This window comes from Sprattus sprattus, assembly GCF_963457725.1.
Source record: "Sprattus sprattus genome assembly, chromosome: 3".
NCBI classification, from domain to species: Eukaryota; Metazoa; Chordata; class Actinopteri; order Clupeiformes; family Clupeidae; genus Sprattus; species Sprattus sprattus.
In genome coordinates, this window is record NC_137922.1 from 18,054,301 (window position 1) to 18,075,257 (window position 20,957).

General features: G+C 41.5%; 1 protein-coding gene across 1 annotated transcript; it reads left to right on the plus strand.

Moving 5' to 3' along the window:
- Positions 1–514: 514 nt before the first annotated feature.
- c1ql2 (complement component 1, q subcomponent-like 2) lies at positions 515–1,796 on the plus strand (the record flags this gene model as incomplete). The annotated part of the gene is made up of 2 exons (XM_080835196.1): positions 515–1,096; positions 1,617–1,796. 2 exons carry the CDS (start codon positions 515–517, stop codon positions 1,794–1,796), a joined length of 762 nt encoding a protein of 253 aa, XP_080691322.1.
- Positions 1,797–20,957: the final 19,161 nt, after the last annotated feature.

The following is a 20,957-nucleotide window of genomic DNA, read 5'->3' on the forward strand; positions in this document are numbered from 1 at the left end:
GAAATGGGTTTTGTAAATCATACATAAAGATTGCACGATTATTGTTTTCGACCATAATCCAAATTTCAACGCGGTTCGCCTCTTAAGAAGTTACGTCAGCAAAGCTTGTCTCTCTCTCTCCTCTCTCTCTCTCTCTCTCTCTCTCTCTCTCTCTCTCTCTCTCTCTCTCTCCATCGCGCAGAGGGACTGGGATTGCTTGGAGCGCTCCACGCTCAGTCCTGAGAAGCGAGTGCCCGTCCAGCCATGCCAACATGCGTCCCCTCCGTCTGCTCTCTGAAGCGTTGTGATACTGGCATGACCGCCTGAGGCTTTCGCTCTCGACAGAACGGTGGCGTTGAAAAAATAAGCATTCTTCCTGAGCACCCTCTCGGCTTTAGGATCAAGTTTTTTCTTCCCAGAACGCACCACAAAGAAACCGTTCACGATTACTTCTCAAAGCCCTCCCGACTTTCTGTCGCTGGCTTCACGGGCTCTCCAGAGGAAGCGACTAGTTGCTGCTGTTGTCGGCATCGTCATGGTGTTAGCGCTGATCATCGCCATACCGCTTCTTGTGCAAAGTTCCAAGACTTCTGCACACTACGAGATGATGGGCACTTGTCGGATGATTTGCGATCCGTACACCCCGAAAACAAGTGCCAACGCTATGGAGGTTATGCAGGACTTAAGCGCAATTCCGTCTCCGCCATTTGCACAAGGGACTAGAGGGGAACCGGGGAGGTCGGGGAAACCGGGACCGAGAGGTCCACCGGGAGAGCCGGGACCACCAGGTCCTAAAGGACCTCCCGGGGACAAAGGCGACTCAGGGAGACCCGGTTTCCCTGTTTTGGCGTCAGGAACTGCGCGGACCGAAACGGAAGAGGTCGGCGCGGCTTTCGGGAGCTCTAAAATAGCGTTCTATGTTGGATTGAAGAACCCTCATGAAGGATATGAAGTACTAAAGTTCGACGATGTGGTCACGAACTTGGGAAACAATTTTGATGCGTCTACAGGCAAATTCACCTGTCAGGTCTCCGGGATCTATTTCTTCACCTACCACGTACTAATGCGTGGAGGAGATGGGACAAGCATGTGGGCCGATCTTTGCAAAAATGGACAGGTAATATGTCTTCATTCCTGATCTGAACGAATTCAAAATATGAATGTTTGCAGGAAGCCAAGGATGTAATTGTTAGGTAATTAACAGTATGCCCTCTCAAGATTTACACCCAAACTCATGGAGGAAAAGTTTGTGTGTAATTCAAAGGTCGTAACTTTAGTTCACAGGCGCTATGAGCATCTGCTCTTCGTGCTTACATTCATTCTGCCCGTTCAGTCTGCTAAATAATGAGATTACTGTATTTAATAGTAGTAAAGACAGACTTATTTGTGCGACCTTTAATATGATGGAATGTTACACCCTAGACAACATCGGACACACAATTTGTTTCTGTTGATCACAGGAAGTGGAGTTGAGCAGACTATATTTTACATTTTAAGCCAAAAAGAGTTTATTGTTTTAAAGTATCTTGCATAGTCCATAATGTATGTAATAAAGTTGAAATGCTAGCAAGCAATATGATAAAAAGCATCTGATCAGATACACAAAATTATTGAACGGCTTCCGTTTGAATCTACAGGTCCGTGCAAGTGCAATAGCCCAAGACGCAGACCAGAACTACGATTACGCAAGTAACAGCGTCGTGCTGCATCTGGATTCGGGCGATGAAATTTACGTCAAGTTGGACGGAGGGAAAGCTCATGGGGGCAACAACAACAAATACAGCACTTTCTCTGGTTTCATTTTGTACCCAGATTAACTCAATGAGCCTCGCCACACATTCGTGACTCTCCTTACTTTGGAAAGAAATGGTTCCAAACTCCAAAGTACGGTTCACTTCTTAGGATTTTATTTATCGTTTGTTATTTATTTTGTGATATTGTTATTGATTTTATGTTTTGAGGACCAGAGAACACACAGGGCAAGTCAGAAGTTACCACACTGTTCACTGTAGTTCAGCAGGAGACATAGCAGCTTATTTCGTTTGAATGTGACCTCTGTGTTGTAATCACAAGAAATATGTCTCTATGAATAATTATATGTGATATACAATTATATGTAAGCAACAAAAGTTTTGAGGAAAAGAAAACCATGTGCGATGTCCCCATGGAGGTTAAATTATGTTTTTAATGCTTTCATATAAAATGATAACTGCCATTAACCAAGTATGCATATCAATAAACACTGTTTTTGTATGTTGTGTTGAGTTATTCCACGTGTGGCTGCATTGGTTAAGGGTTAATTGTGTGTATTACTCATAAACAGCATATTGGTAGTGACTCTTAAACCACAGTATATGACTCAGCAAGAGTTGGCGGAGGGTATTCTGTCATACGGCTGATTCAGGAAGCCTTATTTTTTTTACAATTTTAAAAATAAGACTTGCCCAGCATTGTTGAATTACTAGAATTATTTGTCTTTTCCTGGTATTTTAGTTCATGTGCATTCACCAGGAATACCATGGCACAATCAATCAATTCCATCAGTTTTGTGACATGGAATACACCCTAAATTGAATTCCTGTTGCTTTTAGTCAACATGTAGGCAGCATGCTGAGATGTTAAACCACTGAAAGATTTTTTAAATCTGAATTGATTTTTTTTCCCAATGCAGATACCTGTGCAAGCACACATACTCTCTCTCTCTCTCTCTCTCTCTCTCTCTCTCTCTCTCTCTCTCTCTCTCTTTCTCTCTCTCTCCCTCTCTCTCTCTCTCTCACCCTCACACACACATATACAACCACAAAGACATATACCAAAACACTTGTTGTCTTACACCTTGTGTGAGCCCAAAAAAACACACATAGTTTGCCAACGCACACCACCACCCCCATAACCAGAACCCCACCAAACGTTCCTAATTGTGTCCAAGCAGCGAGACAGACAGCCTGTGGCCATACAATTTACAAATGTGTACCTCCCTCTGCGCCATCTGTATTCCCTGTCACCGTTGCCACCCCACCCAGCCCCTGTTTCGATTCCTCCGCTGCTCGGCTTGTCAGAGGAGGCGTCAGAGGCTAAAGGGGATGATGGATTGATGAGGGTTTTAAGGCAGGTAGGGCCAGAGATGGCAGGCCCCATCCTGCAGTGATCTATGCGTCCCCACGTTGGCATCTGTAAGGGTGAACGGCCCACTGTTTTGCCAACTTGAAAAAAAACAAAAAAAAAAAAACGTCAAGACAGGTCTACATCCACTGGGACATTAATCTGATATGCCCTTGACCAATTCAGATCTAAATAAGGCATTTTACCTTTGGAGAACCCAACAGTGGTCACACTGAAGCCTGTATGCATTCCACTTGCCATAAATATGTGCATACCCTTGGAGGATTATATGAGGTCGTACTGCTGAATGGCAGGGAGAAGATGTTTTGATTTGTGACGGGCAGTGCAAATCTAAAGCAAATACAAGCTATTCAAATAATGTGGATGGTCCGGTTAAGTTGCGTTGCATTGTCAACAAAGCAGGCCGTTCTTTTTTTCGAGCACCTGATAAATTGTCTGTTTCATTCTCCTTCAGCTGCGTTTTGATTTCCCCAGCTGTTTGTTGAGACCTATAAACTAAACAGCAATCAAGAAAAGCCAATATTAGCTTGAACTGTTAAACACTTCTAAGCTCACCGCTTCTGCTTCCTTCTCACATCTGCATGCAAAATTTGGCTAGGTGATCAATTTTCATCTTCGGAAGTGCTAGTCGTATTTTATGATTACCACAGCTTCCTCTGCCTTTATTAAAAATGTAACAGCACATTTTACAAAGCTTCTGTGGATGGGATTGACAGTCTGCATCCCCCCCCCCCCCCCCCCCCTCCAACACTCATCTCCACACCCCCACCAAACACTTTCCCTAACCCCCTGTCATCCTTTAGCAGGTGAAGCGGGCAGATGAAAAACAAACAGAGTAAAAAAGAAAGAGAGAGGAAGAGAAAGAAAAGAAAGAAGATATGATGAAAACAAAAAAGATGACCCGAGAGAAAGAGAGTGAGAGAGAAAGGAGGGGGGCGGGGGGGGGGGGGGGGGGAGGAGGAGAGATTATTTTTTGTGAGACAGCTTTTGCCCTTTGAGAATTAGGCAGTACAAGAGGGACCATGAGACTGTTTGGCCAGGTGACAGGACAGTGCCTCTGGGAGAGGAGACAGAAGAGGCAACAGGAGAGAGACACCGACAGCCATGTCTTCTGCTAGCATTTAAAAATACCCCTGACCCTGCCACCTCCGTATGACAATGACTGGTGACAGGAGAATAAGGAGGCAATCATTTGCTGAAATATAGAGATAAGCGGAACTTTATTCTCTTGTCAGGATGCGTTATACAAAATAGCCTGACAGTTCAGAGAAGAGCTGATTAATTCCAATGTAAATGAATAATTTCCCATGTGCTTCTCTTCTGCACAATTCACAAGTCATTTCTAAAAGAACAAAAAGTCGAGATTTTTTTTCAGAGGGACAAACGAAACTGGAGGATGATTATCTAAACCTTCAAATCACTGCCCAAAAGGTCACATTTTCTCTAATATCTAATCGCCACACAAATCTTGAGAGATATTTGTAATTCAGAACACAGTATCTATCATTCTTTTCCTTTTCGATACCATATTACAGGGGTGTTGTTGCATCATCTCACAAGACAATAGCTTATGTTAAATGCTACTTAAGAAGATTTTGTTTTTACCACAGTGCTTACAAATATGCTCTATCCATTTCTAATAAAGCTCCTTTTGAACAGGGCCTCGTTTCCCGAACGCGCACTTAGCCTAAAAAGCACTTGAAATCGCTCGTAAGAGGATTCCTACGTTGCAGACGGGTTTCCCAACGCCACACTTAGCTTAAGTGTATCTTTCGTTGAGAAGAATTCTACGTGTGGTCAGGACCAGTAGTAACTTCACACTTAGCGATTTAATCCACCAGGGGCGTCGTTCGACCGTCGTTCGGAAGAAAGGGGAATTAAAAAAAAAAAACATGGCTACTTGAAGCGAGGAATATTTTACATTAATAAAGCTATCTACACAACTTTTTATATGTTTATAATGACTCGGTTTGATCTGAAATGTGCTACGCGACCAATGCAGAGTATGTCGCTGAACTGAACTGAACTGAAGCTTTCAAACAGTAGTTTTATGGCACAATTAGCGCTTATGCCACCACTCCATTGGCTTATATGGTAGCTTTATAGCTAGATGGTTATATACATATATTTGCAACTATGTTCTTCATTGAAACTTTTTTTAAATCGCTAGTTTCATAGCTCATACAGTCACGCATGACGTACGCTTCAACCCCCTCGACACCTTATCCAGGGGTGTCGTTCGGCCTATTGTAGAAGAAATCCAAAGGATGTTTCTGTGTATAGCACATCATGAGAATGTCATTGTTTCACCTGCCTATTCCCATCAAAATAGAAATAAAGAATATTGAGTATTTGAAAATAAAGATTAGGCTATACAAAACTAGTGCAGTGCCCGTAGGAATTATGCATTCTGTAGTGTTAGCAGACGTAGGGCTGTTGGGTAGTGTAATGGCAAGACATATTTGCACTCCACATAGGTACAGGTTACACTGAAGTATTATTGTGATGCATGTTTCCTTTTCATTAAGAAATGTGTTAATGGTAGCCTTTTTGGAGAGTTACCAACAAATAAAGTTTGAGATTATGTAGTGGATGCAGTTGAATATACTGTAGATGTCAACGTTGCTGTTTAAACTATAAACTAAATGTCATAAAGAAAGACATTATTTAAAATGAAGTTATGGTTGAAATAGGATCACTTCTTTATTGTAAGGGTAAGTGTAGGGTAAGAATGGTCATGCAGTTGGACTCAAATGTAGGTTAATTTTATTGAATGTATGTAGCCTACTGTACTGTATGACTTCGATGATGCTAGCTTTGACAGCCCACTCTCAGACAGATCGTAATAAATGTCCTTACAATGGGAACACAGTTTAAATAGGCTACTCTGCTGGAGATGGTGTTACTATCCCCGCCCCGAATTCAGTGCACACTGCACGTTCGATGCACGCATAGGCTAGCTAATTTCACAGCAATTAACGTAAACAGGTTAACCTGACGTAAACAGCTCCTAAGAGCTGTTTAAGAACTCGTGCACAATGCGCTCGTGCACCTGACTTTAAGTTGATGGTTGGGAAACGCACTTAAATAGAAAGTGTTACTTAGTGTACGATGTCGCGAAAATCCACGTAGGCCGTTAAGATACGTCGTTATCGGGAAACGAGGCCCAGTTCTATCTTCTAACACATTACTAAAACTGAAGTGAACTGTAAAATGTGTATACCTGGTAAGTCGCTTTGGATAAAAGCGTCTGCGAAATGACTAAATATAAATGTAAATGAAGTACCGATGTTGTTTTGGGCCTCGTTTCCCGATAACGACGTATCTTAACGGCCTACGTGGATTTTCGCGACATCGTAGACTAAGTAACACTTTCTATTTACGTGCGTTTCCCAACCATCAACTTAAAGTCAGGTGCACGAGCGCAACATGCACGAGTTCTTAAGTATCTCTTAGGAGCTGTTTACGTCACGTTAACCTGTTTACGTTAATTGCTGTGAAATTAGCTAGCCTATGCGTGCATCGAACGTGCAGTGTGCACTGAATTCGGGGCGGGGATAGTAACGCCATCTCAGAGTATTTAAACTGTGTTCCCATTGTAAGGACATTTATTACGATCTGTCTGAGAGTGGGCTGTCAAAGCTAGCATCATCGAAGTCATACAGTACAGTAGGCTACATACATTCAATAAAATTAACCTACATTTGAGTCCAACTGCATGACCATTCTTACCCTACACTTAGGCCCATTCTCAATACTTCCCCTTACCCCGTATCTTACCCCTTACCCTTGAAATTGCGCGTTCATGTGAGAGCTAGTGGTGTCTCAATACCCAACTTGATCAAGATTAAGGGGTAAGTTTAAGGGGTGTATGGCCCTCGTTTTTGAGATGATCGGAGAGCTACCTTACTCCTCCAAGGGCTATCCCAGAGCACACCGCGAAACCAGCTCGGGAATTTTCAAAAAAACATGGCTGCTTGAAGCGAGGAATATTTTACATGAATAAAGCTATCTACACAACTTTTTATATGTTTATAATGACTCGGTTTGATCTGAAATGTGCTACTCGAACGATGCATAGTATTGTCGGTCTTAACTGAAGCTTTCAAACGGTAGTTTTAGGATACAAATTAGCGCGTATACCACCACTCCATTGGCTTATATGGTAGCTTGCCAGCTATCATGCTACATACACTACATGTAAGTATTTTTGGCTTATAATTAATTTAAAAATGACGACAGTCTTGTTTCGTGCTCTACACAGTTGTATACATATATGTTTGCAACCATGTTCTTCATTAGACTTTTTTTAAATCGCTAGTTTCATAGCTCATACAGTCACGCATGACGTACCCGAAACCGAGTGGCGTCTCATTTCATAGGGGAAAGATCTCAGCCCTTGGCCCTTACACTTGCAAGTGCTAGGGTTAAGACTAAGACAAGACTAAGCAAAAGGGGCAAGGAGAAGAATCGAGATTCGGCCTTACCCTTACAATAAAGAAGTGATCCTATTTCAACCATAACTTCATTTTAAATAATTTCTTTCTTTATGACATTTAGTTTATAGTTTAGACAGCAACGTTGACATCTATATTCAACTGCATCCACATAATCTCAAACTTTATTTGTTGGTAACTCTCCAAAAAGGCTACCATTAACACATTTCTTAATGAAAAGGAAACATGCATCACAATAATACTTCAGTGTAACCTGTACCTATGTGGAGTGCAAAAATGTCGCCATTACACTACCCAACAGCTCTACGTCTGCTAACACTACAGAATGCATAATTCCTACTGGCACTGCACTAGTTTTGTATAGCCTAATCTTTATTTTCAAATACTCAATATTCTTTATTTCTATTTTGATGGGAATAGGCAGGTGAAACAATGACATTCTCATGATGTGCTATACACAGAAACATCCTTTGGATTTCTTCTATAATAGGGCGAACGACGCCCCTGGTGGATTGCATCGCTAAGTGTGAAGTTACTACTGGTCCTGACCACACGTAGAATTCTTCTCAACGAAAGATATAAGCTAAGTGCCGCGTCGGGAAAACCGTCTGCAACGTACGATTCCTCTTACGAACGATTTCAAGTGCACGTGCAAGTGCGCGTTCGGGAAACGAGGCCCTGGTCTCTCTATGTAACTCTATGCAAAAATTGAAGAAAAAGCTTTTACAGCATGTCATTGCCAGCTATACTGCCAAAAGACACCAGTTTGTGTGTTGGCAAGCTTCTATCAGTGTCAACTGGGCTGTTGGTGGTGTTTTCAAGGTTGCTGCATATCTTTTAGGTAGTTTTGGAATAGAACTCCTTATTGCTGCTTTAAGCAGGCATAAGACACTCCCATGCAGATAGTCCAAACCAAAGACAAGATGATATGTAGGGTGGACCCATCCAGGATTTCTCCACTGGTAATGGAGCCACTTCACTCAGGGGTCTATAGACAGGGGTTATGGGCACTGCACCAGATGTTCAGATAATGCCTTGGAGTTCCCCTTTCACCTTGTGGATAAAACGTCTGACAACAGCCTCTGGCTCATCTCTCTTCTCGGCGTGTACACTGCAGTGAAATAACAGGGTGTGGTGGGAGAGAGATACGGTGCAGGGACAACAAATGACACAGATTAAACAACTGCGGTATAGAAACCTACTGTAAAGAATGTTCTGGAACCTTTTTTTGGGACTGCACATGCACACACACACACACACAAACACATCACCATACACACACAAACCGTTAATTAGGGATCCTATTGTATTTGTTCTGAGACTTCTTTTTCTCTCATGAAAAAAAAGCATTAAGTCGCTGGAGCACCAAATCTAAACCATGGACTCTTAATCTTCTCACTCAAGTGAAATGACAGATTTTCACCTGTAGGGAGTGCTTTAATAAGCACATTTACGTTTGTCTTGCTGATATCTCGAGAACCATATGGGTTTGAAAGAAAAATATTTTTTTTCCATCTGATTCCTTGAAAGCTCCCAAAACTAACCCATGGGGACCCATAATGATTTATAATGAATTACATCTTCTGATGTAAAGGTACAAACTTACTAGCCTTACAGTGATACAGTCAATCATCATATTCTTCAGATGCATTCCAAATTTGGTGATATTATGTCCATAGAGGGCTCGACAAAATTTCATTATCTCAAGAATCGCTTCATGTAAAAATTTGAAACCTGGTGTGCTTTTACCTATTTGCTCACATTTCCTAAAGTGTCAATGTCCTCTTTGACCTGTTGAAGCTTTATGATCCTTCAACCTTTTGCCACTTGACACACATCACACACAATTGGACCCCTATGATCGCTGCTTGTAGCCATACTTACTTATGAGGCACTCATAATGTTTAGCAGAAAAATGAAGCTACACATTGTACTGAGGATTGAGTAACAACCCAAAATCACTGACCAGCTTCACCAAAAAAAATCATATTTTCACTGAAAGCAAAAACGTATGACCTCAGAGATGCTATGTATCTAGCATTGAACTAACACTATTGTTTAGGTTGAGGTGTGTGAAATTAGCATTAAAATATATTAAAAAAGTATTCATTCCATCATTAAATAAACACAGACATCTTTACTGACACATTCTTATGTCAGCCGATAGTGGCCACGAGAGACTCGAAACGTTCCCTTTACCCTGTCTGCTGGACATTATATCGCTTTAAGAGAGCCGATGGCCCCTCATCTTACATAACAATGTGACCTACTTGAGGATGGCCAAATCCCCTCCACATTCATGTTTCTTCTGACCCATAGCTAAGGAGAGTGAGAGCAACTAAGGTGAAAAATAAGTGTTTAGGACAATAATAGGGTTCTCTATATTTAGGTGCTCCTGACTTCACCCCTGGTGTCTTTGTGTTGAGGAGAATATAACACAGCCTTAGCAGCACTGCGTGCTAGAATTCAGTTCAGTGTTTGTAGAACCTAAGAATGGATTTTCTTGTGATGTGAACATTAGGGTGAAATTAATAATAAAGAGGAATTTGATAATTATTATTCCATTTACCATTTGCTTTTTCTAGTTCACAGATAATATCAGTGAGTTTGATTTCTCCCAGATGATGATTTTTGGAGGTGGTTTTGATATTGTCTTTAATAGCAGATTGAGGCAGTTTGCAAAAGAGAGGAGAGAATGAGAGAGTGAGAAAGAAAGAGAGAAGGAGGGAGACAGAGAGAAAAAATTGAGGGAGAGGGACACACAGAGAGAGGAAGAGACAGGGAGAGATAAACAGAGTGAGACATAGAGGAAAGAGAGAGAGACCAAGCTGAACCCCATGTGCTTGAGTGGTCAGCAGGTGCATTGATCAGAGGCGTTCCTGTCCAGAAGCGATGCAGGGAGACAGCCCAGACCTCCAGCTCCAGACGGCTTGATGAGACACACAGCTGGGTGAAAGCTGACATTAGACTCTCATCACAGCACAGCCCTCACACCCACTTCTGTGTCTAAATCTTGCAGCATCTATCTCAAGAGTGACACTAAGACAACAGTTAATTTGTGGAATTTAGAAAAATATCAGTCAAATCCCTTGCTAGTATTAAAATGAAAATTTTGGAAGATGAAGATTTTGATTATGCTAAAACTGTCAACATAACAAGACAGATTTATAATAATATCAATCGAAGAACACAAATTTCACAAGTTCAACTGCTGCTTAATAGCTTCCTCCAGAGCCTGGTTGAACAAGGATTTGGGGCACTGTTTGAACAGACACTGAAGCCTACAAACGTTTAAGCTGCCTTTGCTTATGAGCACAGAACACATTCTGTAACCTGCCGACATCATACTTTCAGTAATATAGCCTATTGGACATAATTCCTTTTTTATTAAATTTTTTAGCAAATCACTGATGTCTACGAAAGTACAAGCAGCCTTTTGTCTGGGAATTCCCTGCCCCTTCACTGCATTCCATTTGTTCAGTTGGTCTGGCCAACTACTCATTAGCGATCCACTTCACTCACGTAATTGGACACGCCTTTAACCAATCAGACCAACGATACTATACAACGATACAACGATCGGTAATAAAGCAAACACATATTTTTTCTGTATGAATTGTTCCAGGGCAAGTTTCTGTTCTGTTTTCAAAGAAAACTTGCCTTATCGAAGTTTTGCGGTGCTTTGGCGGCCACCATGTCCAATGTTTAAAAACTCTCCGTGCAGTAGATTTTGTAACGTAGCCGTGGTAAATTTAAATCCGCCAATGGCGCGCCAGGTAGCCAAAAGCCAGTTTGTGATTGGCTCCAAGGATTCTGGAAATCTTGAAATGAACGGCTATCCGAAGTTGACCAGACCCACTGCAGAGGCAAAATCAATTTGGCCGGAAGAAGTGGGGCGGGACTTCCCAGACTAAGCAGCCTTAGCTTTTGTGGACAGAATTCCTCCTGAAACTTGGTGACTTGTCTAAGTCTAATACTGCGCACTTACAGCTTTTCAGTTTGGAAAGTTGGTTGACTGACGCAACGCATATCACTTCAACCATTATTGCTGGTTACAATAACTGTGTTATCTGATAAAACAGTGTCTTGGTAACCTTTGAAAAATCTAGGCGGGAAAACGCCAAAAGATGTACATTTGCATTCAAAACACACCCGTCAACGGAGTTTGGTCAGCCATCTTTGTTTAAAATTTTCAGTTGGCCGGAGTTAGCTGGCACACAGATTTATGGGTAATAGGCTTGCACATTTGCATCGCTCAGTGTTCCATTTGAGACAACACTAATCAACACCAGAACGCACTACAGATGTAAGTGCACTGTATTGCAGTGTACTTCGTAAGTGCTTGGTAATAGCACAGCAATACCGTCGGTATTATCAGAGTTAAGTGGAAAAAGTGGCTATTCAGAATGATCAAAGTGCAGCGCATTGTATATTTTGAACCATTAAAGTATTAATGCTTGCTAATAAACGCTTGCGTTAGTATAAATGCTTGTCTGTGAAATGTTTTTATTTTGTCCACAAAGTCAGAAGTGCATTTAGCCTTTTGTCCACTAAATGAAAAGCACAACAGTCAATTCTGTGCATAACATGTTTTCAGTGCACGAAAGAATTGTGCGCCGTTTAATGTTTTGTGGACACCATGCTAACGCGCTTGTTTAATGTGATGTGGACACCACGCTAAGGCGCTTGTTTAATGTTTTGTGGACACCACGCTTACGCGCTTGTTTAATGTGTTGTGGACACCACGCTAAGGCGCTTGTTTAATGTTTTGTGGACACCACGCTAACGTGCTTGTTTTTCGTGGACAAAAGGCATAACGGTGTTACATGGTTTCATAGCACGTCGCTCAGAATGCGTTCTATAACCAAGAAAATAAGGTCTGTAACACTTGCCGCCCCATAGTAGGATACCTCACACTTACTGCAACATCAACAATCCAGGTGTCACCATGGTGAGTCGAAGTGGTGATTGAGCCGTATGAGCGAGACAGGTGAAAGATGGGAGGTGGACAGGACGAGCCGCAGACTCGGGGATTATACTGGTGGGGCAGTCTGGCTCAGAGCTGGAGACGTGATTCACTGAGACAGGTGACTTACTGACGGTGTGCCGCAGCAATTAGAGGCGCCCGTATTCACACTCCGGTGTCGTCTCTCTGTGGCTTGGTAGCCCTGGACTGGAGTTCAGGCCCACTGTTTGACTTTCCCTGCATGCCTGCTGTACTGGGTGAACACAGTGCAGCTGCCTGCAGGGACAGTTGGTGCCACGATGGCAAAAGTTGGGGATCTAAAAAAGGAGAATAATTTTAAACTCAGAGTATGTGAAAGGCATGTCAGGTGTGTTGTTGCCATTGCATGACTCCACATCCGTTCTGTTTCTCCTGTTTCCCCAATGTCCTCTGATCTCTCCTAAATATGTGAGTACAAGTGCCTGATGTTTTTCCATGCTTATATGAATGCAGTTGTTCAGAACCCTCTCCTTCCGACTGAAGACATAATCACTATGGAGACATACTCACTATGGAGAAAGTCATTCCTTTCAGTCTTGCTTTTGCTTCTGCTCCTTACCTTGTCCAGGTCTTTTGCACATCACCGTAGCTTGTAACAGGTAATATCTTGTTGTCAGTGCTGATTAGAGTCAGTGGGCGATAGCCATTTGTTTTCCATTCACTCCGCCACATTAGAAATCTTGTGAAAAACAATGCCTCATCTATTTACTTTTAACAACAAGCATAGTTTTTATCGTTTCTCCAATCCCTGGCTTTGGGCTGAAATGGATAGAGCAAAGAGTCCCCATGTCTCATTTGTCACTCTGACTTATTTTGGGAGAGGTGTCAGTGTCTGTTTCCCTGATTGCCACTCACATTGAGGCACATTCAGTCATGTCGCGGCAGCCTCACGAATAAATAACTTGGCATCCCCATCACTCGCCCTACCTGTGACCAGCAGCAATGTCACAACACTAAGTGCCTCAACAAATCTGGTCCTACATACAAACATCCAAGTAGCATTACGAAACACTGACGGAAATACTCAGTTTCTGTGAGCAATTCCTTTGGTTTCCTTCTCAAAGTAAAGATTTACAAACCTTTGTGTAAGACTAAAACTGCTCTGATTTATCTGTTGGACAAGCACTATAAGATGCTACCTAAAAATGCAGGGATCACTTCAAGGAAACCTTTTAAGGACTTAACATGTGTCATTCTTCCTCTACTTTTTAATGAAGGAGATTTACATTAACCCCACATTATTGTTACCTTTGAGTTTTTTGTTAGGCTTATGAGCTAATATGGTGTTATGGTTACTATGAGATGAGTGTCTGGGTTTTCCAGAATTTAAATTGGTTACGGGCGTACACATAAAATCACATGAAAACAGTGTACGATATACAGAGAACAACACCCAGATGGGCTCTCAATCCCCTACAGTTGCAATTAAAAATATGCAACCCCCATTGAACATTTACAATATATATACAATTTCTCAGCTGTTTGCAATAAACAAATTACACAAGAACTGTTTAAGAAGTTGAATGAAACTAATATAACAAGTTTTTTTTTCAAATTCAACACAAAATGCTACTTTTAATGACTACTGCAGTCTCTAAATTATTCAACCCCTTCATGCAAACGTGATGCATAGCCAGACACCAGCTTCTGACAGCGTTCCTGAGGAATCTTAGCCTATTCCTCATGGGCAATGGCCTCCAGTTCAGTAATATTCTTGGTTGTGCGTTTTGCAACTGCCTTCTTCAAATCCCACCAGAGATTTTCAATGGGGTTCAAGTCAGGCGACTGTGACGGCCACTCTAGAATCTTCCATTTCTTCTTCTGAAACCAAGCCTTGGTGGACTTTGAGGTATGCTTGGGATCATCCTGTTGGAAGGTCCAATAAAGCCCAAGCTTCAGGTTCATCACAGGCGGTATGACTCAAAGCAAAGCAGCCCCAGAGCATCACTGAGCCACCTCAATTCTTCACTGTAGGCTGGGTGTTCTTTCAGCATATGTTTTATTCTTCTTCCTCCAGACATACCGCTGATCCATAGGCCCGAAAAGTTCCACAGAACCGAATTCCAAAACTTTGGTGGCTTATTTATATGGTTTTCAGCGTATTGGAGCCGACTTTTCTTGTGCTTTTGGGTCAGTAGTGGTGTGCGTCTTGGAGTCCGGGCATGGAACCCTTTAGTGTATAGTTTGTGCCTTTCTGTGCAAACTGAAACCTCAGTGCCTGCTGCCACCAAGTCTTTCTGCATGTGTTTTGCAGCCACTCAAGGGTTTTTGACGACTTGCCTCCTCAGGAATTTGGTGGCACCAGCTGATAGCTTCCTCTTTCTGCCACGTCCAGGTAGTGTAGCCACTGTTCCTTCAACTTTGAACTTGCCAACTGTATCTCTATGGACATTCAGTGCTTTTGCTATCTTTTGTATCCTTTCCCTTGTTTGTGCAATTATCTCTTCTCTGAACTTTTTGGACAATTCTTTTGACTTAGCCATATTTCTAACAACAAAACCCTAGCCAGTCCAGGTATTTATTTGTTCTATCTCAAGCACACCTGAACTAATGAAGCCCTTGATAAGTTGCACCAGGTGTGCTTGAGACAGGGGGTTGAATAGTTTTGAGATTGCAGTAGTGATCCAAAGTAGCATTTTGTATTGAATTTGGATGAAAACCATGGTAATATTAGTTTTATTAACTATTTCAAGTGTTTTACTAGTCTACTTTGTTTATTGCAAACAGCTGAAAAATTGTTCAATTAGCCAATAAGCCTAATACGCAATGGGGATTGAATAATTTTGATCGCAACTGTATATATATATATTCCCTATTATATCCCTTTTCCCTGACACGTGGAAAATGTAGGGTAGGGAATTGTTCGCATCTAGTCAAAACGACACTACATTGCCACCCACAGGATGAAAAAAATTCATAGCAGGATGATAACCTACTCTTTTACTATATAAAAAATATTTGCCCCCTCACATTTTTAACTGCCCCCCTCAGTCACTTCATCCTGGCACTGGGCCTTGCTGCCACAATCTGTTTCAATCACCTATAAGTAGCATTCTTCAATGGGACAAAACAATACATTTTTTGGGCAATTTTTAGATCTTACGTTTTTTGTGGATATACGTATTTTTTCCAGAAGGTTATACTGTTCAAGTTGGCATCCAAAGGGGTTGACATGTATAATTTCACTTTCATTGTATAACAACCTTTTAGAGGTCTTATGAAGTATCTCAAATACTACTGATGAGAGACCCATTAGACATATACAGTGCCACTTGAAAGTATGTGAACCCCTTGAGCACTTAAGCGTTTTTTGTTGTTTTACCATGATTTTTCATTTTTTAACACCAATTTTCCATAGATGAAATGTCAGGTTTATGTTTATCATTCGATGTACTTGTTTGGAGGAGTAGCCAAAAAACTACATGAATCGTGGAATAAGTGTATTTTCAAAAGTAAGTGAACCCCCAGCTGCATTGGTAAAGTCAAGCAGGTAACAGATTCGGTGAAACATATTTGGGTGCTTAATTAGTCAATTAAGCAAACCAATCAACTGAGACATCCTTAGGAAAAAGGTTGGGCATCACAGATTAAAAGAGAGAGGAAACCAACCAAACTACTGTAGTGCCAAGGTGTACCCACACAGATCAAAAAATGAAAAATCATGGTAAAACAACAGAAAACTCTTATTGCTCAAGGGGTTCACATACTTTCAAGTGGCACTGTACATAACAGCCATCACTTAAAGTCATAAAATGCACTTGTTTTGTAGGAATGAAGCAACATTTCCTCATACTTGTGCTCATAATACCACGCAAATGTGTTTTTGTCTCAGAGACCTTGGAACTCAAGCTGTGACGAATATTAATAAAGCACAGAGCCTCCCTTCACCAAATACTCCTTAGACTGCATAGGTCTGAGTAATTAGAAAATTTAATAAACTCTAACAATAGGAAGACACACTGACTACAGCTGTCAATTAGCCCCCAGTCATGGAAGCCTCATTAAAACCACCAATTTCATGTGAAGACAGATTGAGTACTTAGGCAACATGTAGCAAGATGAGGAGACAGGGATGATACGGTTATTGCTTGGGGAAGAAAGAAGAAGGGCATGAGTGAAGAGCCCTACAATGAAGTGTTTAAGACATATTTGACATTTACATTAATAGGTTATACTTCTACTTACTCCAAATGAGACTGTGTCTGTGTGTACAGTGTGAAGCAGAATCAATGGGCCTGAAATCATGCAGATCACACTGAACCAATTACACTGAAATGCATGGGCACACAATTTGAAAATCTGTTGTAGTCACACACACACACACACACACACACACACACACACACACACACACACACACACACACACACACACACACACACACACACACACACACATACCTCAAATGCACAGATTTAGCTTCCCTTCTCCCTCTATCATTGTCATGCATACACAAACGCTCTCTCTCACACACACGCACACACACACACAATCGGGATCATTAGCATCTGATGTCTGTAGCCCGTCTAGCAGCTGGCTGGTGGCGAGCGTCTGACTAGAGGTGGGAGCAGAGGTGTCGGGGTAATGGGTGAGCAGCTCATGATTAATTCAATCAGCTCAGGACCAAATGGAATGGGGAAGCGCCCGCACATGGAGTGTCCACTGACAGCACTCATTAAGGGAGGGATTGGGCCTGCTCAGGCCCCTGACCCCACGGTTTAGGAGCCATGGATCCAGCATCGACCGGAAACCCCTGCTATGAGCTCCAGCTAAGGCGCTGATGCTAATAAGTCTGGGTTATGCTGTGGTTTAAGCGCATCGTGTTGCCTCTTGGTACAAAATGCACCGTATAAAGTTTGATTTGATTTGATTAAAATAGAGAGGAACAGGACTCACGATAATAACGGTCTTCCATGCTAGCCCTGTTTACACCCGTGTCATGATATAGCATTTTATAGCATAGCAGCGAACAGTACAATGAAATGTCTTTAAAAAGCAGAAGGTGAGAATTAAATGTGTGTTGAAATCATGGTCTGGTGTCAGTAAGAGCACCACCATCTCCTCCCATACTGACTTGTAACATGTAATATATATATATCCCCCTAAGGACATTAAAAGGTTTTAAGACGCACAGTGTGAATAGATTAATCAGCTGCATTGAAGATGGCTTAAATAGGAAACTGAGAAGTGATGACACCGCCTAAAGGCACATATCTACTCTTAGACATGGTGCTGACATTTTGTGTGCAGCTCAGTAATGGAGTAAATTACCAGATGTCTAAATACATTTGGCAGTTACGGAAGAGAAAAACTACTCTTGTTTGAAAATTGACTCTCATTTTCATGTAGTTCTAATTTCAGGTTCACTCTCATAAAATAGAGAAGCTTCCCACCGTCCTCTGGTACATCTATTCAAAAGCCGTGTTAATAAAAGAAACAAAGCCTTTTAAAGGGGACAAAGAGCTTTTTTACACAAACTCAGCAAATAAGAGTATACATGTGTATGATTAGATTGCCTTTAAAATTGCTTTAAGAGCACTTTCCAAAAACTCAGAGTGATGTTCATGTTTAGAATTATAGCATGGGTTATCAGTATGCAAATTGACAAATTGTCTGTGTCTTGCTGTTTTGATTTTGCATGTGCCGTTTTGCCTCAAACAGTCCATTGGTTCACAAGCATAGTACGTTTATCTCTAAATACTCAAATCAGCCACATTCAAACAGTCCATTTCTTTCAAAAGCATAGTACATTTCTCTCTGAATACTTAAATCAGTCACATTCAAACAGTCTATTGGTTCACAAGCATAGTACATTTCTCTTTGAATACTCAAGTCAGTCACATTCAGACAGTCCATTGGTTTACAAGCAAAGTAAATTTCTCTTTGAATACTCAAATCAGTCACATTCAAACAGTCCATGGGTTCACAAGCATAGTACATTACTCTCTGAATACTCAAATCAGAGTCACATTCAAAGAACTACTGCATATGAGAGAGAGGGAGAGTGAGGGAGGGAAAGAGATATTATTTTTTTTCCCGAACATAACATCAACATTATAACTTGCAAACGTAAGCACTTATACATTCTAACAAAAAATACATAAAATACACTTACACACACTCTCTCTCACACGCACAGGCACACACACACACACACACACACACATTCAGTGCCCAGTAATGTGTGTCACCATAGAAATGGAGCAACCTGCATTAGCATGTGACAGAGGCAGTGACCTGGCTGACCCCCTGAACCAGAACTGTTGACCTGGAGGAGTGTACGAGAGGAAGAGATCCACTGTGTGTGCAGAATAATTAGGTCTCAATTAGATTTAAGCACATCCCAGGATAGGTGAGTGTGTGTGTGTTGTGTGTATATGTGTGTGTGTGCTTGAGAGACAGACAGAAAGAGAGAGACAGTGTGTGTGTGTGTGTGTGTGTGTGTGTGTGTGTGTGTGTCTGTATGTATGTGTGTGTGTGTGTGTGTGTGTGTGTGTGTGTGTGTGTGTGTGTGTGTGTGTGTGTGTGTGTGTGTGTGTGTGTTCGTGTGTGCACGTCTCAGAGAGTCCTGACCTCTCTCCTCATGGCAGAGCAGTCCTTAACTAGGCACATTGTATTTCACCCTCAGAGTGGCAGTCCAGAATTGAAGAGCTCAGTGATGAAGTCAGTCATATAACAACTTAACTGAGCTAGGGCAATAAAAACGGCCGTGCAGTAAGACTCACAGTCACGTTTTCTTTACAAAAACAGCTGTTATTTCAAATGCTGTTGCTTTGGGAACACAGATACATTGCATTGCAATCAAACTCAGGGCAAATAATTTAGATTTTCTTTTGACAAATTGGAAATTAAGATGATTTTCAATTATTGTCTCACTCATGGCTGCACTTCAACAGCTTCATATACATGTCAATTTGTAACCTGTTTCCTCATGGATTGGATTTATTTCTCATGATGGATTAATACACAAATGACTTCATGGTCTGTGTGATGTGCAGGCGTCTGTAATCCTCATTTGGACTTGAACTTGATTGGATTGCATCATTCACAGTAACATCATCACTAATCATGCATAATTGCTGCACTGCAAGCAACTAACTCGAAAGATAAACACAGTCTTTGAAGTCCAGAGGACTTGTGTCCACTATGACATTCTGAAATCAGCTAGCCAAGAAGCTAAGCTTTGCTGCACTGATGCATGATGCTGTTGTGCTGAACTGGGGACATTTGGGGATACTGCAAAATACTTAAAGCAGACTTCCTTCTTTTTCCTTCTTTCTTTACTTAGCAGAGTGTGAATTATGCCACCCTGGACAGTAAGTCCACATTCATTTCCTGAACGTTTTAATCCTCTCAAATACATATTTTTGCTAAATTGAGATCCTGGTGTCATGTTGGAAATTTCGCTTTAAACTAAAGTATGCCCTGGGGGCCCATGGTTTAAATCTTGAGAATGTGATATTTGGCCCCAGGGTTTTCCTATAAATATCTCTGAATCTGAACTCCCCGAACTGAGAGGTTTAGAGCAGTGTCTTTATCTGCAGCCACTTTTTGAACACCTAGTTCAGGAGCTAAAGCAAATGTGGCACGCACAGTAAAACAGCTTAATTCGTTATTGACATTTAATGCTTTTCAAAGTCACGTAATGGCTGTTTTAAACATCCATTATCCATATCTCTCTTGAGGGGTGAGACATCTGAGTATATGTGTTTTTTATTTTTCAAGCCTTAGTTAGGCATAACAAACCATTTTATCATCTCAACTAATTTCACAAGACAAGGCTCTAGTCAAAATCAAGCTAGTCAAAGCCCAGGTTCACTGATGAGCATTGAAATGCAGGCTGATGTCCGGCTGTGATTTTCTGAGCATACAGACCCACTCCGTCACTACTTGAAGGACTTCAAAGGACGAGACCCAGAAGACCATTCCACTTGTTGGCAATTGCAAATGAAAAAACAGAACTGCAGTGGCTGTTAAACAAAGAGGGTGAGCTTAGATGAAATACAAATGATAATGGATGTGACGGTAAAGAAAAAGGAGTTCTGTGTGGGCCGTACCAGCGCTAGCTCTCCAACTAATCCGGGTGTGGAAACATTTTAGCTGCATCCGGCATTTGACCCCATTATGCATTTCTACAAATAAACATTTCAACCCGAGGAAGTAACAAGACATTCTTTGCTGATTTGAATCCCAAATCTTAAACATTTTGAGACGGCACAAGAACATGACGGTGTAATTTCAAATATGTTGACATTTGCTCGCTTAAAAAAAACAATCAAACGAAAAAACAGAAACCGAAAGAAAAAAAACTGAAACAGCGATGAACCATTGCACTCTGCCTCACTCTCCTCTCAACCTGACCACATCCATGTCTATGCCTCTGGACCGTGGCA